The 27,998-nt window shown below is 40.7% G+C and overlaps 1 protein-coding gene across 1 annotated transcript; it reads left to right on the top strand.

Moving 5' to 3' along the window:
* Positions 1 to 25: 25 nt before the first annotated feature.
* LOC149316061 (blue-sensitive opsin) lies at positions 26 to 22,793 on the top strand. Its single transcript, XM_089514717.1, has 5 exons — positions 26 to 563; positions 6,772 to 6,940; positions 14,996 to 15,161; positions 19,063 to 19,302; positions 19,814 to 22,793. The coding sequence occupies exons 1-5, from the start codon at positions 203 to 205 to the stop codon at positions 19,943 to 19,945; spliced, it is 1,068 nt and encodes a 355-aa protein (XP_089370843.1). The 5' UTR covers positions 26 to 202; the 3' UTR covers positions 19,946 to 22,793.
* The last annotated feature ends 5,205 nt before the right edge of the window (positions 22,794 to 27,998 follow it).

Raw genomic sequence — 27,998 nt, 5'->3', positions numbered from 1 at the left:
AATCCTGGCTTCGCCAGCCCCAGATCATAGATGAAGGCAGACGCACCAGTCCTGCATTCCCTTAGGGGATTTGCTGTTTTCTTGACAATTTTTAGGAAAATAACTAAGGTTGGGTGGGGGGTGGAACAAGCCCAAATTTCATTGGCTTAAAAAAGAACAATAGGTGCAACAACAGTATAATAGTTGATCAAATAAGCAAATCATGAATGGCACGGAAGGCACCAATTTCTATGTGCCACTTTCCAATAAAACAGGGCTGGTGCGGAGCCCCTTTGAATATCCCCAGTATTACCTAGCTGAACCCTGGAAGTACAAAATTGTGTGCTGTTACATCTTCTTCCTCATTTCCACCGGGCTGCCCATCAACATCCTTACCTTACTTGTGACCTTCAAACATAAGAAGCTACGGCAGCCACTCAACTATATCCTGGTTAACCTCGCAGTAGCGGACCTCTTCATGGCCTGTTTTGGCTTCACCGTCACCTTCTACACAGCCTGGAATGGCTACTTCATATTTGGTCCCATCGGCTGTGCCATTGAGGGCTTCTTTGCAACACTGGGAGGTAAGATCTATGAAAAAAATAGTGAGCAATATTAGAAGGAAACTATGCCACCCTTCTAACCTAGCAGGTGGCATCCTGCAGATCTGAAAAGTGTTGATCCATGCTTGTGGCACTACAGTAACATTCAGAAGCCCTTCAATCTTTGTAAGTTTAATGCAATAAGTTCATCACTGATATTTCAAAAGCTGTAAAAAAAGTAACTCACCCTTATATATCATCATGACATACACTTATTTACTTATTGAAGAGGTGGGTAACTTGTGTCCAGCTGTTATGGGACTGCAATCTGCACAATCTCTTATTCTTGATTGTGCTGGGGCTGGCTGTTGGGAGCTGCAGTCTGACATCTAATGGGTCATAACTTGCTCACTGCTGATTTATTCCATTTAAACCCCATTTCTTCCTCCAAGCAGCTCTCAAAAACAGCCCTGGTTAGGTTAGGCTAGTGACTGAAAGGGATCCACTGAGCTCCACGAGTATCTCAATTATGCTAGCGGAACATTGTAATAATTTCTAATGGAATAAAACCATCCCACAGGTTCATAGAATCATAGAATAAGAGAGTTGGAAGAGACCACAAGGACCATCCAGTCCAGCCCCTTGCCATGCAGGAACTCGAGTAGTAGCATCATTTGATTCATATTCCCAGATGGCAGGGGGTTTGACTGGCTGGCCCTTGTGGTCTCTTCCAACTCAGTTTCAAAACCAAAAACAACCATTCATATATTTATTATTTTGGTTTTAAGTACAAGTGCTGAAGCTCACAAAATATAATTTTTCTTCTACTAGAATTAACACTTTCCATCCAAAATAAATATTTTATGCATTATATTTGTAAAATAAAATTGGGATTGTTTTTTTAAATTTAGCAAATACTTCTCAATTTAGCAAAACATTGCTATCATCTATCTATCTATCTATCTATCTATCTATCTATCTATCTATCTATCTATCTATCATCTATCTGTGCCTGCAGTGGATGTGTATGTCCTCAAATCTGAAAATCTGGTGAAAGGGCATTGTGCGTTTGAATGTAGCATTTTCAGTATTGTAAATTACAATTTTTTTTTGGTCGTAGTACGAAAACCATTGTTCCTGAGAAACTAATACCAAACATTGTACTTCATAGGCCCTTCCTGCTTTCAAGGAATACTTTGCTTAAGCACTCTTGATGTTAAGAGTTTAGTGCAATCAGTTAAAAGAGAGGTAGCCAAGGGCAAATCCAAGAATCCAAAACTCATAATTAGGGATGCCACCATATGCTGACTCTAGAATCTAGTTCAAGAGCATAAAGCTGATTTGTTTAACTGAGATCCTGTCCTTTGGTAAGGCTGTAAAATGCTGTTTAGATGTTTCTCTGTGCTGCAAGTTCCCAAGCATTCTCATAAGCACCATTTCTTCATGGAGCCCTGTATGCTACATCACCATCCCATCCTTGGCAGATAACACACACTCCCTAATGCTGAATCTTTACTTCTCCTTTGGCAGATTTTGCACCTTTTTTGAGAGTCAAAGGCAAATGAAGTACTGTTTGGATACATGGAATGAAGGCCATTACTGGTGTGGTCATGCCAGCATCACCCAAAGATCTTAATATAATTCACCAAGGTCTTAATCAGTGTTATATATTGAAGGACAGGGAAATCTTCATGATTTCTGTCACATAGGATGCACACACCTTTTCTATGTAGATGTCATAAAATATCTGTAAAAGTTTAGAGAGGCACATGGATGGACAATAGGGAATTCTTCAGCTGAAAACAAATTTGCCAATGATAAATTAAAACCTCTGTCCTAACTAAAATATGCACCGTGTCTGTTTTGTCATTCCCTCTGCTCGAGAAGGATCTCATATACTGCCCATTTCCTCACTTTTTGCCTAATGCTCAGATAGATGAAAAATGTCACTTCTTATTCTGCTGGACACATCTCCAAAAGGGGTGCTGAAAGGACACAGCTGGTGTAGTGTAGTCCTTCCCACTACATAAAGACAACTCTAGAGACATGGATGCTTCTTATGATTTGACAACACCATTCTCAAATCCACGTGCATTGGAGGCTTGAATCTGCACTGAGTTCTCTCTCATGGCCATGGTCATGCTGGCTGGAGATGTCTGTAGTGCAAATAACAACTTTTCCAAGCTCTGTGCATGACCAAACTGGCTTGTGCTATAGTTGTGTGACTTACAAGAAAATAATACCCCCCCTTTTCCATAAAGATTTTTTAGTGTTTTCCATTGTGTCCTCATATACAAAAGGTATTTGTATGTCAGAATAATACAAATAATGAATTTACTAACATTTCTTTTTAAAACTGCTAGAGATTGTTTTTTTAAAAAATGAAAGAAAATCTTGGTAGAAGTGTGTTAATTTCTTTGAGAAGCTGTAAACCATGTGCTCAATCCACATTAACGCAAAACTGAAGCACAACCAGACAATATAAATGTAATAATATGGGTATGCCCTAAGAAATATGTTATTTTTACAAGTGATCCACAGTAAAACACTAGGTAGTCACGGGTCTAGAAAGAATTCATATACTTGTCTTTTGCACAAGAATTCATGCCATTCAAGGAAGAAGGATAACATTTTCCATATTCTGTTTCAGAGGACAAGGCAAATATAAGAGTTTATTGCATTGCTAAAAACTGCGACTTACTGCTGCCATTTTCAATTCAAATTCAGGATACATCTGGATATTTTTGCATGCATTTTGCCACTGATTCCACCGGCCGAGTGCAGTCCAGCTAACTTCCAGCTAGAATCTGAGCTCAGCCAGACTCTTCAAAACCAGGAAGCTCCCGGCTTTGCAAATTGGCTAGTTGAGCCTGGAGGTTAGCTGGGATTCACCTGGCCAGTGGCATTGGAAGCAAAATGCATGTGATAATATCTGGATGTATCCCAAATTCAAATTGAAAATGGCAGCAGTAAGTCGCACTTTTTTTAGCAATGTGATAAACTCCATAGATGGCACAACTGAAGCAGGGGAATGTCAGTGGTAGACAGGCTGGGAGAAAATGGCAGGATTTAGAGAGCATGGAAAAATCAACAGCAGTATGACCTAACAGATTAAAAAAACAGCCAAATTAGTTTCCTAGAAGGGAAGTGTAAGTCAACATGCCAGCTCTGGAGGAATAGTTTTGAAAGTCTTCGCTCTATATGGTGTTTTCAACTAAATTTGCCCTCTCATACAAACTGTTATTTGTCCTGTGGGAGAAAACATACAGTATCCATATGACACATATGTGCTTCCCTACACAAAAATCCACCAGTAGCTTTGGAAGGTGGAGGGACAATTTTATTGGGAAACCTGCATTGGAAACACAGTAGGAGAATAATATTCCACCATTTTGCAGCTCCTTTTAAATAATAAAATAAAATAAAAACTTCTTCAGAATATGTTCAATGTAGATGTCTTGTGTCAAATGTAGTTGTATTCAGAGAGGACAGGAGCTCCCTGTTGTTATAATCTGTGTGCAAATAGTTAACCATTTAATGACATAGGCAGTGCTTTCAAAGGCTATGACTGGAAAAGCTAGTGTCAAAGGCAAGGAATGTGTGCACTCCTTGGGTTAAGAAGATTTCCCAAAGAGGAGGGTATTTACCTCCTAGCAGCAGTTTTCTGGGACACAGTCCTACAAAACAGAGTTAAAACAGGAAGTCTTCTCCATTTTAGATTTTAATCTGAGCATGTAAAATTTCAAAAATACTAAATAATAATAAAAAAAGATTTTAATCTGAGTTGAAGAAGTATTTTGGGCAAGTCCTGTCATACCTGTGAAGCTCATGTCTAAGCTGAATGCAGCAGACATTTTGTAGCACCTCTAGTGATAGTAGGGTTGCCAGGATGGTTATGGGATGTGGTTCCTGCAATGTTAATCCTGAACAGATTGTGGAGCAGGACAAGATACCATAAAGCTCCATCAAACTGAGTGAAGGAACAACATCACTATTGCCCCACCAGTGGAGGTGGATGTCAATAACTGTTCACAGTTCAGGACTTATTTGGCATGAAAAACACACATGGCTTTTTTGTACAGAAAACAGTGTGCTATGTATACAAACACAAAAAATCTGTATAAAAGACCCACCTTTTTGGGGGGGAGGGGGAGAAAAGCAAGTTCTGAATTGTGAAGATTCTTGAGAAACTCTCTCTGTGGTCATTCATTCAAATATTTTTTTAACTATCTTTTCATCCCTGTCTCAAAGACCACATTCCAGGGGTGAGTAGGCCTTCAGGCAACAAGGTGAGACCAAAAATACCAACATAAGACTCTAAGAGGGCTTTTAACATTTTAGAATGAGGAAGGGAAACTTGTACAGTGAATGGGGTATAAACTTCAACAGACTTAATCAGAGGGTTGGATTGGGAGCCCTGGGGGGCTGGCTTCAGTTCCAGGTCCTGGGGTTCCCTATCCCTGTCACACAGGAAAGTGCTTCTATTCCTATATTAAGAGAAAAGTCTGTGTCCAGTTAGAAAGATAGTTTTCAGGAGCATTTCAAAGAGGATCTAGTAATGCAAAAATACAATACAGTATTAGTTGTTTGAACCTGGGGGAATTCATCTGAATGGTTCTACCCATTTGTGCCACACACTCACTTGAAGATACTTGAGACACTGCACTCCCTGCTAACCAGCTACCCACATGGCAGACATAGATTATTGTAAGACTGGTGTAGACTGTGCAGTAGCATGGCTAGCTTTTGTTTTCCGGGATGCAGGATTTCAAAGCAAAGGCAACTAACTGCCTTTTCTAAGATCAATAGTTACTGAACTGCAGTGCCAAACCAGAATCTAGAGCAGAAATTAAGTTGTCCTGTGATTAATGCCATGCCCATCTTTCTTTTTATAAGGTTTATTTTACATTCAGGATCAGTGTCTATTATTTTTATTCTCCTGTTGTATAAACAATCCAAACTTCTCCATGTAATTAAAAAGCTACCTTCAACTAGTCTCCATGTTGCATGTTAAGTGCTTTAACAGGGGTTTGGTGGGAGAAAAGTTATAATTTCAAAGAAAGAGAGGCCAAACCAAAATGAAAAGAACCGACATGGTGGAGTTGAAGCAGACATATTCTCATCTGGAAATAACAAAGCTTCTATTTACCAATGCAGAATTAGGGTACATTTTCTGACAAAATTGTACACTTTGAGTTAAGAAAGTGTCGGCACTCTCATGGATATGCTGCCATGACTTTTCAGTATTTCCTGATATGCATCCAGCCCAGCCTCATATCATTTACTGCTGCTTTAAAATAAATGAGTTATTTATAAATTTATAAATGAAGATAAATTATCATTCTCTCCATCATGAGAATGTTCCAAAAGTTGATAGTAAAGTCCTGGCAGAATTAGATGACAAAAACAAAATGGATGTGCACAAATGATGAACTCAAAGCACAAGGTATGCATATGTTCACAATATAACATGAAATCCTATAAGGCCACTTTACAGTGGGGAAGACCCCCCACCCTCCCACGCTATATGGCAGTGGTTCATTAGGGAACATTTTTGTTTAATGATGTAAATGAGAACATTGTCTATGAAAAATCATATTTTATTTTGGGTGAGAAGTGAAAAAGGTAGACTAGATTAAAAGCAATAGCTGCTTTTCCTACATGAAACCCTATGTACTTAACTTATCATTGGGTGATTACATGCAGCAGGCATTTACAAGCTTATGACCCAGGCTAGGCTCAGATAATCCTCTAAGTTTTGATTACTTCTGATCATGAGATTAATAGACTCATATGCTCATGTGTAAAACCAAAGGTTGATAATACTTGCAACACTGTTGACATTTCATCAGTGCCATAAATGGCTTTCGGTGGCCTTTATATCACCATGCATCTCAGTTGTTGTGTAGAACATCTAACTGCTGAATATGGATTCAGAGCTCTTAACAGAGATGAGCTATAAGCCTCCTATCTAGAATAAGCATATCATGCTTCTCCACTAATTTAAAATGTCTTGGATTAGGCATTTCTTCAGAGACCAGTCTGTTACTAATCCTGAGTTCCTAGATGTTGTTGGACTATAGTGTCCGCAATCCCTGACAATTACTTATTGTAGCTGGGAATAATGGGAACTGCACCTCAAAAAGCATCTGGGGATTTGAGATTAGAAAAGGCTGCTATACCTTTCATATCCAACCAATTTGTATTACATAGCTTTGTTTGTTTTTCCTCTCCCCCTTACTGCTTGCAGGTCAGGTTGCCCTCTGGTCGCTGGTTGTCCTAGCCATAGAGCGTTATATCGTCGTCTGTAAGCCCATGGGCAACTTCCGCTTCTCTGCCACTCATGCCTTGTTAGGCATTGCTTTTACTTGGTTTATGTCCTTCTCTTGTGCAGCTCCACCTCTCTTTGGTTGGTCCAGGTAAGAAAACTTGGTGCATTTACTAGCAATAGCATAGCTACCCTGTTGCACTGTCTTCAAATCCAACTAGTCATCAAGATCTGATTGGTTTTGCTTAGTGTCATCCCCATGTGGTGTACAACAGCAGATATGAAAGGTGATTGGTCTCAGTTCTGGAATGACTGTACATGCAGACTGTAAGTGCAGTTTTTGTGTATTTGTATAATAATTAGTAAATTGGAATGTATTGCATAGCAATTTTGCAAACGTTACACAGATGGGAACCACCTTCCCCTTGCCAATTAATTATGGGACCTACTAGTATGACTACTCAATCAACAGATGATTCCAGCATCTGACTATTTCCATATAATTTCTGTTCTGGAAAACAGTGGAAGCATTTCTAGTAAGAGGCATCATTTCCAGTATAACCATTGACAACAAAAACAAAATGAAACAAACTAACAAAAAAAGTCTGGCAAGCATCCTTCAGAGGACAGAACAAATAAGAGAACAAGTCTTAGAACATCAAAGGAAGGAAGGAAGTACATAACCTAACATGTTTTGGCCCATCATGCCATCTAAGGCCTTCCTCAGAGAGATTTAAAGCTAGGTCTGCTCAGATCTCTAAACAGGATTCAAAACAGATGACTGACTTTGTTTTGCTTTTAACCAGGAACAGCAGAATCCTACATAAGATTGTGCCAAAGAGTGGAGGCTTGGGTTCTCACACAATTACATCAGACTTTAAAGAAGCTGTCCAAAATTCTGATCCCAATAGGTTCAGTGCCCTGGAGGGCATGTTCATTCATACATTGAGAATAAGGATTAAGTTGACCAATGAAAAATAGGACCTGGGATAGAAGTTGTCATAGAGATTTGTCACAATTCATTCTGATCCTTGTGAACTGAGGATCTTGCAGTTTGAGCAAGCCAATAAGCAAAGGAATAGGGTGGCAGAGAAGAGATCCCCTGTAACACACCCCTTGTGTGTTTAGTGGAAATACTGGCTGCTTGTACAGCAATTGTCTGGTGTCATGTTCCACCTGCTGTGGTCCATTTAGCAGCTGCTTTCTTCTCTGGAGAACCCAAGGCGCACTTGTGTATGCATGCATGTATGAGCATACAGAGGGCATCTATTTTAGGCATGCCAAGACACACAGACATGGGCACACACACACACACACACACACACACACACACACACACACACCCCAACTGCTGCACAATTGAAAGAGCCTGTTTATCAGTACTGAGCCACTGAATAGATCTCTATATGGTGGATAGTTTTCAAATCCATTGGGTTTCCACATGTGGAAGCTGAGAGTGTCCATATGGGATGTGGACCCCATTGCCATTTGCTTCTGAACCCCAGAACTAGAAAGGGGTTGGGAACTTGGGGTATAAGTTGTATTGGAGGAACACAGTGATAGAAGGCTTGTACTGTCTCAATTTTCTTGGTTATAATTCAATGCCAAGGAAGTGACCTCAAGGGCCATGTAGTTCAATCCCCTATCATGCAAGATGTCAGAACTAAAGAATTCCTGAAAGATGGCCCTCTAAGCTCTGTTAAAAGACCTCCAAATAAGGCAAGTCCATCACCTCCCAGGGCAGTCTATTTCTTTGTTGTACAGCTCTTATAGGCCTGTTACAGACACCCAAAATAAAGCTGCTTCGAGTCACAGTGGAGGTATGGTGTTTCAATGATGCATGCGTCCTAAAAGTCCAGAAGCCACACCAAAGCCATGCTCCAGTCTGGAGTGTGCGGGGGATCAGAATGGATCCCCCGCATAAGGCAAGGGCACACTGTACACAATCAAAGCATGCCTGACAGATGGCCATCCAGACTCTGTTTATAAACCTGCAAAGAAGCAGATTCTGCCACATTCCAAGGCAGTACATTCCACTGTCAAACAGTTCTAAGGACAGTCTTCTAAATACCTAGGTGGAATCTCTTTTCCTGTATCTTGAATCCATTGCCTAGTCTATGGAGAAGCAGAAAACAAGTTTGCTTCATCCTCAATATGACATCCCTTCAAATATTTAAATATGGCTACCATGTCACCCCTTAACCATCTCTTCTTCAGGCTGAATATACCCAGCTCCGTAAGCCTCTCCTTCATAGGGCATGGTTCCCAAACATTGCTTCCCATATTTAAATATAGTTATTTTTCTGCACAAAGAGCTGTCTGTTCAGCCCATCCATAGACTTTCACCACCAAAATATTTAAGTCTGCCCCCATTTATTTTGTGAGATCCAAGGCCTGAGCCAGCAAAGTGTATTTTCAGCTGTCACACTGGTTCACATTGAAAATGTTTTCTCCTATACACAAGATTCAGGACCCCAGAACTACTTGGTTTTCACATATCTAGCGGGAGTTTTTACTTCCTCTCCCTCTCCCCCCTTTGAACAGCAGATGTTTGTGTTTTCTCACAAACTCTTCTGGAATGCTGACTTCAAGAACAGTTTTCCACATGACATTGGGGCCCTGCTGTTCAAGAAATGCAATCTCCAATCTCCCTTGGTCATATGAGAATAGTTTTGTAGTTTTTTGGATCCCAGCTGAGCCATTACCTCTTTCTGGTAAATAGTGATACTTAGAAATACACAATTGGTAGCCATTTCTGAGAATCCCTCCATCTGTGGTAAATCTTATTGCACTCCTGGCATACAGGCTTACAATTGTAATTTCCACAGAGTTTCAACACTGTTGAGAACAACAAGCTTCTTCTGTATGGACAAGTGGAAAGTAAGAGTACATAAGTGCCTGGCATGCACTGCTATTATTATACGCTGTGTTACAAATACCTGAAGTGAGCCCTTGACAGTAGGATTTTGCAGCTAGGCTTCAAAAGCGTTGTTTCTAATTCACCTTATAATTACCCCCTTTTCATGGTCTTTATACTTACTAGAAGAAAATCCAGGAAATGCTGGTGGTAGCTTACGATAAGTAAAGTTATGCTGCTGTTTTGTGTGAGTGTAGGGCTGGAAAAGAATGTATTATATCTTTTTAGGAGAATGGGGGGCATAATAACATTGCTTTTTGTTAAAAGGATGGTAACTGCTTGCAGTGATGTTACTCTCTTTTTGATATACCTATTAATGTTAACTTGCTGCTTCTAAAGTGTTGCTTTTTTTGGGGGGGGGGGAGAGATTAGGATCTATTAAGTATGCTTTTTAAAGATAACACTGTTTAAAATGTAACTAAAAAGTGATGTATTAGTAACAAACCTATTTTTTAAGAAAGGAAACAATGAGTAATGAGTTCTGCTTGAGACCTTTTTTTGAATGTCTCTGTGCTTCTAAAGCTTAAATTGGCGAAGCATGTCTTCCATTGCTTCATCCTTCCCCCCTGTACTGACAGGCAGTGGGGAGGGCTTATAACCACACAGAGGGTGTCTTGCTCCCTGTTACCCTTCCCCAAAGAAGGGAAGGTGTAGGGAAAAGTGAGCCAGCAGGAAGATGTGGGAATTGGCAAATGTGGGGTGTCAGCTCCATTTTTGAGTTGTATCTATTTGGAGGAGAATGGATCTGATCTCAAAAGGGAACAGACTCTTTAGCTGGTGGTGGCAGGGTGTGTGCACTTGAATCTTTCACAGCCGAAGCCTGACATTATCCCTACCACTCCTACCAAAGCTATGATTCATACAAATCTATCAAACATATTGCGGCTTCTCTACAGTGATGAAAAATGCCACAGTTACCTGAAGCCAGTGCTGGCAGCAGTGGTGTCACTAGGGTTGGTGTCATCCCATGCCATAACTCATGGTGTCATCCTCTCATTTCACACTATACAGACTATGGTCGTTGTAAATCATAATCCCCATGTACCACTGAATGTGGTAATAGCTATGACATAAATAACTAGCAAAATTAAAATTATACCTTCAAATTACAATAGCATATGCACAACCTAAATGTATTTACATATACATAGTGAAGATTTGGTTAAAATATGATGTTTAAAAAAACTTTAAAAGAATATTTTTATAGACCTCATCAGCAAGGAGAATGCTTGTAGCAAATTAGCTTGCTTCATGCTTCAGCACTGGATTAAAGAGCAGCAAGTAGACTTGTGGATGAACCTGCTGTTTGTCATTTTTCTGAAAAGGATTTAATCATGTGAAGTGCAATGGGGCTGCTGCAGCCATATTAATTAATCTCCAAGGGGTTCCTGCTTTAAGACACCTGTGCAGTCATGTAGGAAAAAACTAAAAATGCAAGCAAAGATTTCTTAAGGTTCAGGTAGGTAAGGTCTGGAGTTTGGGACCAGTGACTGGAACTGATGGAGAATGTACCCCTCAAAAACAGATTCAAAGGTAGGAAAACATAACCAGAGTTCAAAGTCACTTTCTAGTTTTGTTTTAAACAAAGCTTTAAATATTTGTGGGTCCACCTTTTTAAAATAGAGAACATCCTCTCCTGGAGGCTTATAAGGGAGCAATTTTCTAGTTCATGGGTGGAGTGGGGCTCTGGGATGGTCATAGTACCTACAAAGTTGCCTTGACAGGTGGTCATGGGATACCGAAATCTCTCTTCTGATCCATGGCATGGGGAGGCAGAGTTGTTGAGCTGAGACTCCCATAATTTCTAAGTATGCCATGCTAGGTAAAGGTATTCTCCACTGACAAGATAAGGGGCAGTGCTTATCTCTGTTACTAAGCCAAAGAGCCAACATTGTCAGAGACTACTTTGTAGTTATGTGGCGAGCATGATTGCACAGAAAGGTGTTTACCTTCCCACCGAAGTGGTACCTATTTATCTACTCGCATTTGTATGCTTTCGAACTGCTAGGTTGGCAGACACTGGGACTAGTGATGGGAGCAGCCCCATCATGTGACACTTGGGCCTTGAACTGCCAACCTGCCGATCTTGCAGTGAACAGAGTCAGCGTCTTAACCACTCGAATTTGGAGATGCAGTTCAACAACACCTGGAAGGTTACACAAACACAGATGCCCACCCATGATACCATGGCTAGGCATTCCAACTTGTCTTGTGTTGCCTACGCTATCCACATCCATCACGATGTGACAGTGGTTTAATCTGCACTGCAGAAATAATGCAATATTACATCACTTTAACTGCCATAGCTCAATGCTGTGGCATCCTGGGATTTGTAGAAGCAAACAAACAAACTCAGCCCATACTTCCTAATCATGCCATTCAAGTAATATCTGGTTTGGCCCTTTGCTTTTGAAAGATATTGGTGCAAGGTCCCAACAAATGGGCACTTGGATCCCAGATTTACTTATCCCTTGTTTTGCTTCACCAGGAGCAACTACCAGACATTAGAGCAGCAGAAAGAAACCTGATGCCCTCCAGATGATTTAGACTTAAACTTCAATTCACCTCAGTTTCAGATGATCAGGGATGATGGGATTTGTAGCTGAGTGCACCTAGAAAGTGACAGGTTGCCTACTTCTTTCCTAGAGTTCAGAGGTGCCCTGAAGAATACAAGAAATCTTTGTCCCCCACCACCCTTCCCCATTTTGCTTGCCACGAAATGAGCAGGTATCTGACAAGTCCAGCCACACACCCAGCTGTGCAGAGAGATTACAGTAAATTGTTAGTCCCCAGTGGGGAATAGCAAGTGTCAAAATAAACTGATGTTACACATCCTAGTGCAACATGCCAGCTCAGAGCAAACATGTTCATCTCAGTTGTCACCTCCTTCCAGGGAAACCTACATATTGGCCATTGTATTGTTTCTATGACATTGGCACTGGGACACATCAGATCCCTGGAGAAGACATGTATTGGTCTCTTGCTTAAACATGGCAATGTTCACTCAGGTTGAATAATATCCCCTAGGGCTGCAACCTAGTTTTTCAAAATTGATGAATTAATCATATAACTTCTACTTGATTTATGTAACATATTTGCATGAGAGGTAAAATAATATTTCTAAGGGAAAAAAGTTTTTTTTTGCATGTAGCCTAGCATGTGACATCTTAGAAAAAAGATTCTTTGATGCCATCTGTAGTTTTTGTAAGCATTTATATTAAATGTATTTTTTTAAAAAACCAAAAAACCAAAACAAAACATTGCCTGATTAATTTGGAAGAAAATTTTTATAATCAAAAGTTTTAATGAATCAAATTAACAGATTAGTTTATTAAATATTATATCCAGTATGCTACCTGCTTGCTTTAGGGTGAGCAGAAAATGAGCTTACTTGATAGGAAGTAGCTCCCTCCTACATTTTGGATAAACATAAATTTGAGAAAGGTGTCATAATGCATGAAAAAATGGGCACATTTCATATGTTTGCAAAGCACATGTTAGTCAATGGGATGGGGAGAGAAAAGCATTTGAGCAGTGTCTGCAGTTTAAACCATGCGCACAAATATACATGCATGGGGGTAGGGGAGAGCAAAAAGATGAAATGGGTACCACCTTTCAAACAAACAATAGAATGGTGCATGGAGGTGAAGAGTTCTACAGATGCAGACTTTATGGGTGTGTGAATCTGTAGGAAGCAGGCACCAGATAAGCAATCATCCACAAAAGATCTATTGGCGGGATACAGACCGCCCCTTTCCCCGACAGATTTGGGCCTGAGCTGCCACAGTGGCATCCCCGGAAGCTCCGATCCGCCGCTTTTCCTGGCCTTGGGGAAGCGGCAAAATGCCGCTTCCCCAGGGCCTGGAAAGGGGTGTCCTTGGGGAGGCAGAGAAAGGGGCCGCTCAGCCCCTTTCTCTTTTGTGTCATTGGCACAGCTGTGTAAAGGCGAAAGGAGCTCCAAAATGGGTTGGGTGCCACCATTACAACGCCGCAGGTACATGCTAGGGTTGTGGGGCGTCTGTAAAGGATGCCCCGAGGCAAACCTAGCACGTATACAGGCCGGTGCTTTGCACCAGAGTCACCTCCTGGCCTACAGTGAATATGGGCCAGAATGCTCTGGTTCTTAATCAATTGAAGTACTAGAAAATACTACATACCAAAAGCAAGGGTCCAAACTCAGATTAAAACACTGGCAAACCATTTTGAAGGATCAAATGTAGAGAGATCTTGTAGCACCTTTTAAAGAAAGAAAGAAGTTGCTACCATGAGATGCATTTGGTGGAGTGGATGGAAGGCTTTGTACCTCATTTTCCAACCTGTGGGCAACACTCAGTTGTTCCCCAACCCAATGTCTGTTCTAAAAAATCCACTGGCCTCAGAAACGGTGTGGGAGGAAACAGCCTTTATATGGTCAGATATCCTCAGAGTTTTGTGGAGGCACGAATTCCCTTGTTTTTGTCCATTTTTTTTTAAACACCGAGAGGTCTTGGGAAATCTGTAAGGCAACTGGGGCCATATGGAAGGCCTTCAAGGGCTGTATGCAATCTGTGGATCACACAATTCCCACCTTTCACTAAAGGGTGGTAGATGAAACACATTGAGAGAAGAGGTCCTTTCACACTACACAGTTATAGCACTATGGTTTCACTTCAACATCCATTGCTTCATTTTAGGGAAGTTTGTATAGAATTCTCAGCCAGAGAGCTTTAGAATCCCAGGGTTTATAGTTTGGTGAAATACTAAAGCTCTCTGGCTGAGAATTATATACAAACTTCCCCAAATTGCAGATTCCAGGATTTCATTTGGAAAGTGCTATGGCAGTTAAAGTGGAATCATAGCACTATAACTTTGTAGTGCAAAAGAGCCTCAGCTCAGGATCATTTGGGAGCTCCTCCAAAAAAACTAGGGTCATGTTACAGCTATTGTTTTCAGTTGAGAATACATAGAAATTTCCATAGACAATTGTTAGGCTTATGGAAACTTCTGTCACCTTTTTCTTATCTGAAAATGACTTCAGAGACTGCACACAGGAAGGAACCTAAAATGTAGTTGCCAGCAACTTAAAGATGTATGAAGATGCTCTGAGAAAAGTTGTCAGATTTAACTCATTGTTTTCTTCTCTTGAAATCCCTGATGTTTCACTAGGGAAAGGCTGCCTAGGTAGCAGCTTCATTGCTTATTTTGCCATGTACTGGGTCCTAAGCCAATGCCACCTGTCTTGATCCAGAGGTTTTACTGTAAAATAAAATATTTTATGTAAAAATAAAAATCTGCTCTTTTGCTTGACAGGTATATACCTGAGGGAATGCAGTGTTCGTGTGGTCCAGACTATTATACTCTCAACCCTGATTACCACAATGAGTCCTACGTCCTCTATATGTTTCTCATCCACTTTGTTATCCCTGTGGTTATCATCTTCTTTTCCTATGGGCGGCTCATATGCAAAGTCCGAGAGGTAATGTATCTTTTTACAGATTGAAGACATGGGGTGGTGGTGAAGCCAGGACTAAAGAATTGATGAATGAAGTGCATACTGGACTTTGACTACGTGTGTGTGTGTGTGTGTGTGTGTGTGTGTGTGTGTGACAAGATGAGCCAGGCATGATTTTTGTGCTATGAACATCCAGATTATATCTGTGTTCTGTAAAAGAGGAGAGCAGGGAAGAATTCTAAAGAAACAAGACCCAAAGTTATTTTTAATATGCATAATTGGAAATTCTTCTTAATCATAGGCGACTGGAATGCAAAAATAGGTAACAGAGAAGAAGAATAGATTGCAGGAAAAAATTGTCTTAGGATCAAGAAATGAAACAGGAGACAGACTGACTGAATTTTGTGAGGCCAACAGTTTTTTCATCACAAACACATTCTTCAAACAATCCAAGAAGCAACATGGACATCAGCTGATGGCCAAAACAGAAATCAAATAGATCACATAACTGGAAGCAGAAAATGAAGGAGCAACATTCTCTCTGCAAAAACAAGACAAGGAGCTGATAGTGTACGGAGCATGAACTACTAATATCAAAAATTAGAATAAAGCTACAAAAGGACACTAAACCAGCCATCATGCCAAAACACAACATGAAGAACATCCCTGTAGAAGTTAAAAATAATGTGAAAAATAGATTTGTACTATTAAACACTATTTAGCACTATTAAGCCTAATGGACCATGAGCCTGAAGAACTCTGGACTGAAGCCAGAGACATTGTCAGGGAGGAATGTAAGCTGCCTTGGGTCCTTTCCTGGGACAAAGACAGCATAGAAACAAAAAAAAAATAAAAATAAAAAAATAAAATAAAAATGAAAAGCAAAAAGTCACCATCTGTTGCCAAAAAGAAAGATTAACCTTAAAGGATGACAGATGAAATTCTTCAAGCAGTTAAGGACATAAAACAACCAAAAGTAAAAAAGGGGACAGAAATAGAGTCAGAACCCTGAATGCAACTATTCAATGGCTTGTGCACAGAGACAAGGAGAATTCCTCCTTGGAGTGGTGGTGTTGAAGCCTCCAGATAGCTTGTTTACGGTCTGGTGTGGCTGCTCAGGCAAACAACCATGGCAGAACATTAATGGAAGGCACCATGCTTCTGGGCTGTCACCTGGTGCAGTCTGCACTCCCACCCCCACCCCCAGTGACGCCCCTGCATACAGTAGAGCTGCTTCAATCTATAGAGACAAGATCTAGTTTTAAATAAAATCTGACAATAAATATGGAAAACAAAACAATAGACCACAGATTGGAAACACTTGATATACATTCTAGTCCTCAAGAAAGGAAGATGTACTAGGCATTGGTCCCCAAACTGTGCTCTTTAAGGGATTTTGGACTTCAGCTCCCAGAATCCCAGACTATTGGCCAACATTTCTGAAGCTTCTGGGAACTGAAGTCCAAAATCTCTTAAAGGGCACTGTTTGGGGACCACTATACTAGAGGAATCATATTGCAAATATACATTGGATAATGGAATGCACCAGAGAAAATCAACCTGTGCTATATAGATTATAGCAAAACACTTGATTGTGCAGATCATGAAAAACTTGGGATGGCTCTTAATGAAAAGGGTGTGTCATAACATTTGATTATCCTGATGTGTAACCTGTACTTAGGATAAGAGGCTACTATGAAGACAGAATATGGAGGAAAAATGGTTTCCAAAACTGGCAATGGGGTCAGGCAAGAATGCATTTTATCACCCTGACTGTTGCTGAACATTTTATATGTAAAGCATGGTTAGACTTGGAGAACATAGGTATGAAAATTGCAACAATTTAAAATATGCAGGTAAAATCATACTATTAACAGAAAATAGCAAAGGCTTGGAATGACTGCTCAAGAAAGTCAAGGAAGAAAGTGGAAAGAGGGGATTGCAGCTGAGCACTAAGAAATAAAAAATAACGACCATAGATTATTTACATAACTTTAAAGTAGACAATGAAAACATTGGAATAGTTCAAGATTTCCTATATCTTGGCTCAATAATTTATCACAATGGAGACTGCAGTCAAGAAACCAGTAGAAGACTAGGACTGGGAAGGATACTTTTGAAGGAACAAGACAAGATCTTGAAGTGCCAAGCTATATCATTGAATAGTAAAGTTAGGATTGTCTATGTCATCGTATTTCCAATTTCTATGAATGGTTGTGAAAGCTAAACAGTGAAGAATGCTGAGAGGAAAAAATTGAAATAATTTGAAATGTGGTGCTGGAGCCTCATTGTGGTATAGTTCTATGGATACTGTGAACTGCTAAAAAGACAAATTAATGGCTCCTAAAGCAAATCAGACCAGAACTGTCCCTAGAAGCCAAGATGGCTGCTGAGACTGTCATGGTTGGCCATAAAATGAGAAAACATTACTCACTAGAAAAGACAATAATGCTTTAAGTTGAAGTCAACTTGACAGCACTTAACAACAGCAATTGGAAACAGCATATACGTATATAAGGGTTTCCAAATTGCTGTTGCTTTTTAATTTGAGCTATGATGCATACTCATTTTCCTGTAAAACCCAATTCATTCATTTTGTACTAAATGAGCTAATATCTCAGAACAGTTGCTTGGCCACTGGAAGTAGGCAATAGGCACCTGAGCCTCATTGTGGTATAGACTGCTCGGAGAATTTGACTCCTCAAGTTTGCTCCCTTTTCCTCCTTATTTTAATTAATTTTATTTCTTTTTAGAATTCAACAATCATAAAAAAATCCAGCTCTACCACCTTACTCCCAAAATTAACAATATACAGTTGACCTTCTGTATCAACTCTGTATTCTGCATCCATGGATTCAACCATTCATAGCTTGAAAATATTTCCCCCCTTCAAAATCCAAAAAGCAAACCTTGATTTTGCCATTTTATATAAGGGGCACCATTTTAGTATGCCATGGTATATAATGGGACTTGAGCATCCACAGATTTTGGTATCCACAGAGGTGGCCTTGGAGGGAGAGAAGAACCAGCAGTATCTGCTGGACCTGATTCCCTTCCCCATTGCCATTCCCTTCTCCTTTTGTGTCATGTTTTATTGAGATGATAAGCCTGAAGGCAGGGAACTGTCCAATTAACAATTTGTAAGCTGCTCTGAGAGCTTTTGTGGCAGAAGAGTGGGGTGTAAAATGAGAAGAAATGAAAAATGTTTGTGGTGTCTTGGAACCAACCCCCGGTGAATACCAAGGGCTCACTGTAGTTAGAATAATGTGTCAAGAGTGGTCATGTACATATTTTATCACATCACCTATAAAATAATATATCCATCTAGCTCTCTCTCTGTCCATATGTAATGCCTATTATTCGTTGTTCTACTTCTATAATATATCAATATCTTTTATGGCAAAAATTCAATTGACTAGTCAGATATCTGTCTTCCAACACTGAGTTTTTGAAAATACATTAAAATGAATAACAAGTTGCTATCAAGTTCTGCTACTTCTTTATTTCTTCTCTTGTCATAGGGCAATGACTAGATGATTTTTCTGCAAGTACCCCTGACCATATTCTATTAAGATATTTATGATATGAAAATTCTTGGGTGGATTCCCCATGCTTGGAGGACGGGGGGCGGGGAGGAGATCCTAATAGGCCAAGCAAGTGGCAACTGGGATGGGAAGGAGGAATTAGGAGATCAGCCACAATATTTGCTTTCTCATGAAGTAGATACTTGGACCAGCTTGTAGTTGCCAGAAAACCTGCTGTTTTCTTTTTCTGATGAAAGACCACTAGCAATGTATAATATAATGACAAGTGATGATGGCAACAGCTCAGCTCTGTCTCATTGTGATGGTAATGTATAAATCACACCAGAGCTACTGGGTTTGAGAGAATCTGCTTGACCCACTGCTGTCTTTTCCTTCCTCAGGCAGCTGCTCAGCAGCAGGAGTCTGCCAGCACTCAGAAGGCAGAGAAAGAAGTTACCCGCATGGTGATCTTGATGGTGCTGGGATTCCTCCTTGCCTGGACCCCGTATGCAGTGGTGGCATTCTGGATCTTCACCAACAAAGGGGCAGACTTCTCTGCTACACTCATGTCAGTGCCTGCCTTCTTCTCAAAGAGTTCATCCCTCTATAATCCTATCATCTATGTCCTCATGAACAAGCAGGTGAGTGATCCTCTCCCCCCCGAATTAGAAAAAGAAAAATCCCCTTTGGCTACTGATGTCCAAATAGGTTTCAGCTCCAGCTTCTCTGAAATTAAACCTGGCATATTCCTTTCTTGCATCATCAGGCCAGCTCTAGAAGGTATCACAGTCCTAATTTGCAGCTTTCTGCTGCTCCAGTTTTGAATGTCAATATGGCTCTGCTGATAAATCTTTGTGTCAGCCAACAGCAATCTTTTCTAACCAATCCAATGTCCAATTGGATGTGAAAGTCCATCCTAATCTCCTGTTTAGAGTTTCTTGGAATGACATCCTGGTCATCAAAGTTGCTTCTCAGCAATTGCATCTTTCTGATGAAGGTTAATATGCCTATAGTTGACAGCCCAATGAGGCATGCAGAGACCCACTGCTTTGTACCAGAGCTGAGAGCTGAGTGCTGAGTTTCCTTCACTGTGGAATTTGCACAAATTGTTTCAGGGCATCTTTGTTCTTTTCTCTCTCTTTCTCTTTCCAGTTCCGTAATTGCATGATCACCACAATCTGCTGTGGCAAGAATCCCTTTGGGGATGATGATGTTTCATCTACTGTTTCCCAAAGCAAGACTGAGGTATCTTCTGTTTCTTCCAGCCAAGTGTCACCTGCATAGGCTATGGACAGTTTGACCTTCAGTGATCTGTCACATATTGGGACCAGGAAATAGAAATGGGCTCTCCACAGGGTTTGTGGTCCATAAGATTCTCTCATTCAATTATCTTCATATGCACAGATGTTGCATGCCACATACAGACAAGTGTGCCGAGTGTAGCATTCCTCTTCGCAGATTTTTAGCTATACAATTTATGTAATCTCCCTCTGTAATAACTGGCACACATTCTGTAAGCCTTTGTGCAAGCGTTCCTTTGGTCAAATACCTGCATCTGTCTTCACCTTCACATCTCCAGAAATGGACATGCTATCCATCATATACCTATGAGATATCTGCGCATCAGTGCAGTGGTACTTGTGTAAGGGCTCTGGCAAGTCATCTCCCCTCTCTTCTTGGGCACTCAGTTTTGTCAGGAGAATTCTGTTACCCAAAGAAACAGGTAAAAATCCTGCCTGCCCATTTGTACACATAAAAATGAAATAAAATGTCCTTTAGGCTACTGGATGTTGGTGATTGTTGATGGGGGAAAACTGACTGGTTAGGTCAAGGCTGGGGTCAAACTATTTCAGTGCTTTCAATTTTGCATATACCTGTCTCCATTTGACTCAAAGGTATGTATTTGTGTGGCCAAAATCAGACATGATGTCTGCATCAAAGATGACATTGGGAATCAGCATTTCCCAGCAACAATTTTATACACAGAATATTAGATGTTGCAAGAGGCCACTCAGGATTGAAATTTTGCTTACCAGGAAAAGTTGTCAACAGAAGTGAGACACATCTGAATACAAAGAAGGAAATTGCAGACTACGACTGTGGGTGCAAATAAGATTAAAAAACAACAACCTGCTTTCAGTGAGTCTGTTTCCATTATACTTCTGTGTGTGCAAATGAATATGTCTTTACAGAAATATGAATGCATTAGAGTGTATAGATAGTGAAATCATTATATTCTACATAGCTAACAATCAGCAACCTATGCATAATGCTCTTTTGTCAAGAACATTTCACTAATATGCACCATTTGAGCTGTATTTTCACACCTTTCCACTTTTCTTCAAAAATGGGCTGGAAAGAGACCTCCTTATTCAGACAGAAGTGATGTAGGAGGATTTTGGACTTCAGACTTCTCTTTTGTCACTTCACTGTATAACTAAAATAGCAAACGGAAAGGCAAGGAAATGAGCCAGAAGCCCTTCTTACCCTTCAGTGCATCTTGCAACTAAGGAAATTTTGGCTGTAGTTCTAAGGTCCCATAATTTCAGCAATGTGCAGAGGCCCTCTTTTCACCCCCATCTATCAAAATAAAATAAAATAAAACAGTTGATAAATTATTGCCTTTTCCAATAATATGCATGCTTGTTGCTGTTTCACCAATATTTGCGTTTGCTTTTGCACAATAGGTTTTGGCTGATAAGCAAAAGCTATAATGAAAGTGCAAAGGCAGAACTCAGGGCCAAACCAGAGACCTAATTCAGCATGTATCAAGGATATGATCCTTCAAGTGGTGAAAAATGTCTATTTGTCATGTCTTATTAATTGTTCTCACCTATATTTGTTATACTTTTTTGTCATTAGTCATTTGAGGATAAGCATGCAAGTCTAGTTTCTCAAAGAAAATCATATTGGCGGAGGGAAAACCTGTTAATCACAGGTAATACACTTTTACATTAATGACTAGTTTGACCCTTAAACAGTAGGCAGAACAGTACTCATGGTCTTTGCATATCATACCGTTCCTTCTTACCTAGGGTTTGCTGGGAAGTATGAGCAAAGAAATCCACTTTGTATCTTTATTCTGAAAGAGTGGGTGGGTGGGCAGGCAAGCAGGCAGTTCACAGAGTTTCTTCCAGCTGGGTATAAAACTGTCTAGTCTAGGTTCTTTGTGTTCTGAAATCTCTTGAGGGACCTATATCAAATTACTGGAACCACCTAGAATAAGCCCATTGAAGCAGTATGATTTAGATAAACATTAATTTACCATTCTTCAGTTGGTTCAATAAGTCTGTTCTAGCTGGGACCAGCAGTTGGATTTAGACCATTGTATGTAAATTATGAAAGCCTCAAAAAATTAGGAATTTCCTCTCCTCTTTCCCCCCTTTCTTTCTGAAGTCTGTTTTCTGTGTTTCTGAACCTTTGCAAGATTTAGATTATATTTCAAAGGCATCTTTTTGTACCAGTAAAATATGGAGCAGCAAATCTAGAACTGTTCCTGCCACTCTTTCATAAACACCAGTGAATATAAAGCCCTCTGAGTTGTGCATTCTTACTAAGTGTATGGACTATGGAGATCAATGTACATATCTCTTATCAATCATTGTAACATATGGAACTTTGAGAGAATATGAATCTTGCAGCAGCCTCTGTATTTTCAAAATGACTCTACAGATAATGTTTGGTCTTGGAACTTGTACATATTTGCTTGCAGACTTTGAAATCTTTATATTTTTCAACAGAAAACTCCATATTCCTCTCCCCACATTTTCCCTCCTGAGGCAGAAGAAGCATATTTTTGTTGTGGTTTTTGGTTTATGAGCCCAACAGACAATAAAGGGTGGAATGGCTGCTGTGGCAATTTTCTGTACATATTTTATAAATATCAGTATGATCACTTTGTAAAGTTGAAATATAGAGATTTGGAAAAAGAATAAATCCACGAGCACAAAGAAGGAAAGAATTTTTGCCTCTTTCATATGCACAATACAAATTGACATTTTTAGTGCAGTAGTTGGATTAGTTCCTCTTGAGAAGCTTTACTAACAAAATGTTTACAAGGATTAACTTTTCATGTCTCCTGTAGATACACTATCTACCTATCTACCTACCTACCTACCTACCTACCTACCTACCTACCTACCTACCTATAGCTTAGTTATATAGGTCAAACTCATATTTTAAAAATACATTTGAAAAGCTCTTATTACAATCCCAAAGATGGGTTTTTCTAGGAGGAATATTCACATACACACACCTCCTTTCATTATAGTCATAGCTTTCATTACAATTCTGGATGAATGTATTAGACTGCAGCAAGAATTTTAAAGCTAGATAAAGAGGATCACAATAGATCTGGCTGTACAAATGTCAGAACATATCTATGAAGAAGTCACAAATTTCCACCTACTAGGAAAAGGTGAATAAGAACTTACTTGAGACCTGAATCTCTAATGAATATATTTGGCAGGACCAGTCTGTCCTAGGATAGCTGTGTATCCTAGTTTAAAAGAGGACTATCCTCCATAAAGACTAAACAGTCCAAGAAACTGATGTAATGCACCAGGGATCACAGGGTTGAAGCCTGGGACATTTTGATAAACAGAGACTATGACATCATGTGTCACTACCCTTGGACTTCCCTCTGAGGAGTTGTCTACATTGACCAGAATATTCTGGGCTGTTTTGGAGTATTCTGCTCCCAGGGCTGCCCTAGATTTCCCTGTAACCTCTGCACTCTGTAGCAATGCTGGGTGACTGTCTACACACATATCCCTACTGTGTTGCCTGGTGCTGCCACTGCTGGCATGAGTGGTTCCCTCTATGGTCAGAAGCAAAGTGCCCAGCATCAATTACATGGGGATGTTTGGGCAGAAAGCTGCCCCATATGACTACATAATGCTCTGGGTTTTCCTGCAATAACTGGAGCAAAAGGTAACTTTTTAAAAACTGTTTTAAGGGTGGGACAGGATGGATTCAGTGCAGAACTGGCCTTATGTCATGAAGACAATCCACACTTAAACTGGGGATTTGGCTTTGTGTCATGAAGACAGTTTGCTGTGAGGACGGGTGAGAGCATTTTATTTTACCTGTGTAGATGAGCCCTGAGTTTAACTGCACTTTCCCCATTTTCCCAGAAACTATGTATTATCAAGAATTACCCGTATTGTGAGGGGCCTAAATACCATAAAGGTACCAGATCATATGATCTTGGAAGCTACACAGGGTCAGTGCTGGTTAGTATTTGGATGGGAACCTCCAATAATACCAGGTTTTGTGGGCTATATTTCAGAGTAAGGAAGTGGCAAAACCACTTCCGAGTATTCCTTGCCTAGGAAAACCCTATGAAGTTCATGGAGTTGCCATAAGTAGACAAGCAACTTGAAGACAGGCAGGCACACACACACCCTTATTGTAACCCCATATATATTAAAGTAACTTCTTCCTGAATAGACAAGTTTTGCTCTTGGTGGAGATGAAAACTTCTAGCTTTTGTTAAAAATATAGATAGCCATGAAAGTTTTTGGTCTCCTTTGGTGGAGTCACTGTTAGGACTGCCCAGATGAAGGCCTACATATCAAAAAACAAAAAATAAAAATACAATACACCACTGTTTAAAGGTAAAGAACCATAAGATAGGAGTGTAGAGACCTTGAAGGTGCCCATCAACAACCAGCACTTGGACAACACACTTTGCCAGCTTACATGTCACCTGGTTACATACCATCCAACATTTCACTGATGTTACCTGTATGGCCAAGCAGTAGTGTTCCTAGTGGGGTGCAGGGGATGCGGATCACAACAGGTGACACCCTAAGGGGGGGGGGGTGGTAGTGACACCACAGCCTTTCAAACATCCAAGGAATGTGGGGAAGGGTAGCTCAGTGGGTGAAGAAGGCACTCTCCTTCCATGTAGTCACTTCAGTGAGCAAGAAGAGTCTCTCTCTCTCTCTCTCTCACTGGAAGCCAGGGGGAAAGGGGAGGTGGCTGGAGCTGGAGCTGAGTGGGAGAGAAAGGAGATGCAAGGAAGCAGGGCTGCATTTGTAATAGGCATGCTTGTAGGAAAACCTGGGTTGCCTAAAGAAGAAGAGCCCTTGAATGGCCAGGACAAGTAGGCATATGGGAGGGGAGGGGAGTGACAGGGAGGGGTGGCACACACTTTAAGCATCAATCCTCTGTTGGAGGGAAGGAGAGGGGAGGGGGTGTGTGGAGGCCAAGGATGCAAAAAAAGTTGCAAAGGCACAATAGAGACAAAATCTAGCCCTTCAAGAGCAGCATACGAAGCCCTTTCCTACCTCTTTTTGGTCACCTTTTTTTTCTTCTCCAAAATGCAAACTGAGATGCCAGCCACAGATGCTGGCAAAACGTCAGAAAGAAACTCTACTAGAACATGGCCACATAGCCCCAAAAACCCACAAAAAACTATGAGAAGGGGGAGTGGGAGAATGACTGGAGGGAGGGCTCTGGCAATAAATAGACAGGGATCAATCACCCCTTCCTTCCTAGGGGTGGGGGCTGGAGAAGAGGCTTGTTTTATTTTGTTTGCTTCCCCTGCCCATCCTCATCCCTGTGCTTTGAGACTTTCGCGGGAACTTTGTGAGGAGTTTATAACACAGGAGGAATTTCTCTTAATTTCGAATGAAAAGAAAGTGGGGCCAGAACGCATTCACGTGAATTCGCTAGTTCAGCAAATTTATGTGAATTCGAATTGCATTCGAACTGACTTCCCATTGCCCGAAAATAGTTTGCCATTGCCTGAAATTGCGTGTGATCACCTCTCACGCAATAACATGAAACCCACGTTATTTTATTTTAAATGAAGCTATCTTAAATGTAACGGAAATGAATTATTTACATTTCTAGTTGGCAGATTTTTATGTCAAGCAATCTTTTTATGTGTACTATTTTATTTTTAATGTTATATTTTATATTGATGCTGGTCTTTGACCGTAATAAAGAATTTAATTCATGATTGTGTTCGGACTGACTTCCTATTGCCTGAAATTGCGTGTGGTAGTCTATCACGCAGTAACGTTAAAACCCATGATTGCGTTCGGATTGCCATTGGATTATACTTCCAATTTCCCTTGTCTTATAACGTCCTGAGAAGCAACCCATGGATTTAAACCTGGTTTTTGCTCCTGGCCACTGCTTAACAGCCTCTCTGCCCAGGAGGCAGTGCCAGCAGACAGCCAGCAAGCCTGGGAGTGAGAGAGATGGGAGAGATGGAGGGAAGGAGTGTTAATTTCATCAGAGTTGCTTGCTTTTATCAGTTTTTTTTTTAACAAGTTGCAGATTTTTTTTAAAGGCTTGCAATGTTCCATGTTAACAGTTTATTTTTGATATCCTAAAGAACTGAGGAAATGCGTGCATGTGATATTGTAATTTAAAGATGTAATTTTAATTTTGCTAGTTGCTTATGTCACTGTTGCTTATGTCACAACTATGGTTCAGTGATAGATGGGAATTATTAGTACAAAAAATACTAAGGATTCTGTATGATGTGGTATGGGAGGAGGTCAATGGGGTGGGGTGACACCATGAGTTACTGCAATGGGTGACACCAGCCCTAGAGACGCCACTGTGGCCAAGTAACATCAGAGTGTGTGTAAAATGGCAAAAGTTATTAATAAGGAAAAACACACATGCTAAGAGAGACAGCAACAGTTTGCTTTTGTCAGACCCTGCTAGGAAGGGAAAGTTCCAACCAGTTCATGTCTCTTACCTCTTGCTGACTTAATTGGTTACAAACTACTTTTGAATTTGGACTCAGTTTGCAGAAACTGAGGTAAACTGAGAATAAAGAGGGAAAACAGCAGGAGGAGACTGAAACTGGAATATCTTAACAGCATCAGAAGATGTGGGACGACAGAGACCATCCCTGCCAAGCTGGAAGGTATATGATTAGTCTTCTCTATTATGGTGGTATGTATTTCTGTTTGAATTTCAATACTTTCTAAATTTGTATCTACACACAGGAATTGGCATGTGCAAACCTGTCCTTTTTTTTTTTTTTAAAGATGGCTTTAAAAGTATTTTCCTAATGCTTAAGGGACCAGCCTAGTCCGTCCTTGGATAAATAATGTTCTTCTGCATGAAACATCCAGCTGCCTCTATCACTAGTGCAAGAGCAGGACAAGGGAAATAGCTACAGAGTTGTGGAGTGGATGCAGAAAAACAGACTGGCCCTACCTAAAGTGTGTTACTCTGGTCCTGATCTTAGTTGGGAACAGTAGCATCACTGGGGGGGTGCAGTGTGTGTAGTGACATCCAAGAAGAGGGGGTGACACCAGGTTGTCTCCCCCCCCCGGGTGTTGTTTGTGCTACTTGGAGGCTTTTTCGGGTGCCCCACCCCAGAAAGCCCACAGGAAGTCTGGGACCAGAAGCCCCACCCCTGGAAGTGCCACCCTCCACACCGGGTGTCACTCAATGTGGGAACAGCACTGGTTGGGAAGTGCATGTAAAACTACAATATCTAAATAATGCTTGTTTAAAGGTCTTACAGTCTGAAAACCAGTCAGATCCTTCAGACTGTACGTATATGAGATTTCCTTTGCTGATACATTATCATCAGAATTTTGTGAATCTGTTGCTTCAGAGAGGATTTCTCAGAGTGAGGGCAAGGGGATTCTCAAAGCTGGGTCTTCTGATATAGTGAGACTTCAGTTTCATAGAATCATAGAGCTGGAAGAGACCGCAAGGGCCATCCAGTCCAACCCCCTGCCATGCAGGAAATCCAGATCAAAGCATCCCCTTCAGATGGCCATCCAGCCTCCACTACACTCCGAGGAAGTGTGTTCCACTGTTGAACAGCCCTTACTGTCAGGAAGTTCCTCCTAATGTTGAGGTGGAATCCCTTTTCCTGTAGCTTGCATCCATTGCTCTGGGTCCTAGTCTCTGGAGCAGCAGAAAACAAGCTTGCTCCTTCCTCAATATGACATCCCTTCAAATATTTAAACAGGTCTATCATACACCATTTTAGTCACCCTCTTTTGGACACGCTCCAGTTTCTCAATGTTCTTTTTGAATTGTGGTGCCCAGAACTGGACACAATATTCCAGGTGGGGCCTGACCTGGCACTATTACTTCCCTTGATCTAGACACTATACTTCTATTGATGCAGCCTAAAATCGCATTGGCTTTGTTAGCTGCCACATTGCACTGTTGACTCATGTTCAACTTGTGGTCTACTTGGACTCCTAGATCCCTTTCACATATTGTCTCCTTAAGCCAGGGGTCCCCCATCCAATATCTGTGCATTTCATTTTTTCGCCCTAAGTGCAGTACCTTACATTTCTCCCTGTTGACGTTCATTTTGTTAGCTGTGTCCCAGCTTTCT

This window comes from Sceloporus occidentalis, unplaced genomic scaffold (assembly GCF_023333645.1).
Source record: "Sceloporus occidentalis isolate IW3139 unplaced genomic scaffold, rSceOcc1.0.p SCAF_3, whole genome shotgun sequence".
In the NCBI taxonomy this organism is placed as follows: Eukaryota; Metazoa; Chordata; class Lepidosauria; order Squamata; family Phrynosomatidae; genus Sceloporus; species Sceloporus occidentalis.
Note: the sequence above shows the minus strand (reverse complement) of the source record. Positions and strands in the feature narration are given on the sequence as shown.

Coding starts and splice junctions, on each gene's coding strand:
- LOC149316061 (XM_089514717.1), top strand. CDS start 203: ATGAATGGCACGGAAGGCACCAATTTCTATGTGCCACTTTCCAATAAA. Junction 6,941..14,995: donor CCTCTCTTTGGTTGGTCCAG/GTAAGAAAACTT, acceptor TTTGCTTGACAG/GTATATACCTGAGGGAATGC. Junction 19,303..19,813: donor ATGTCCTCATGAACAAGCAG/GTGAGTGATCCT, acceptor TTCTCTTTCCAG/TTCCGTAATTGCATGATCAC.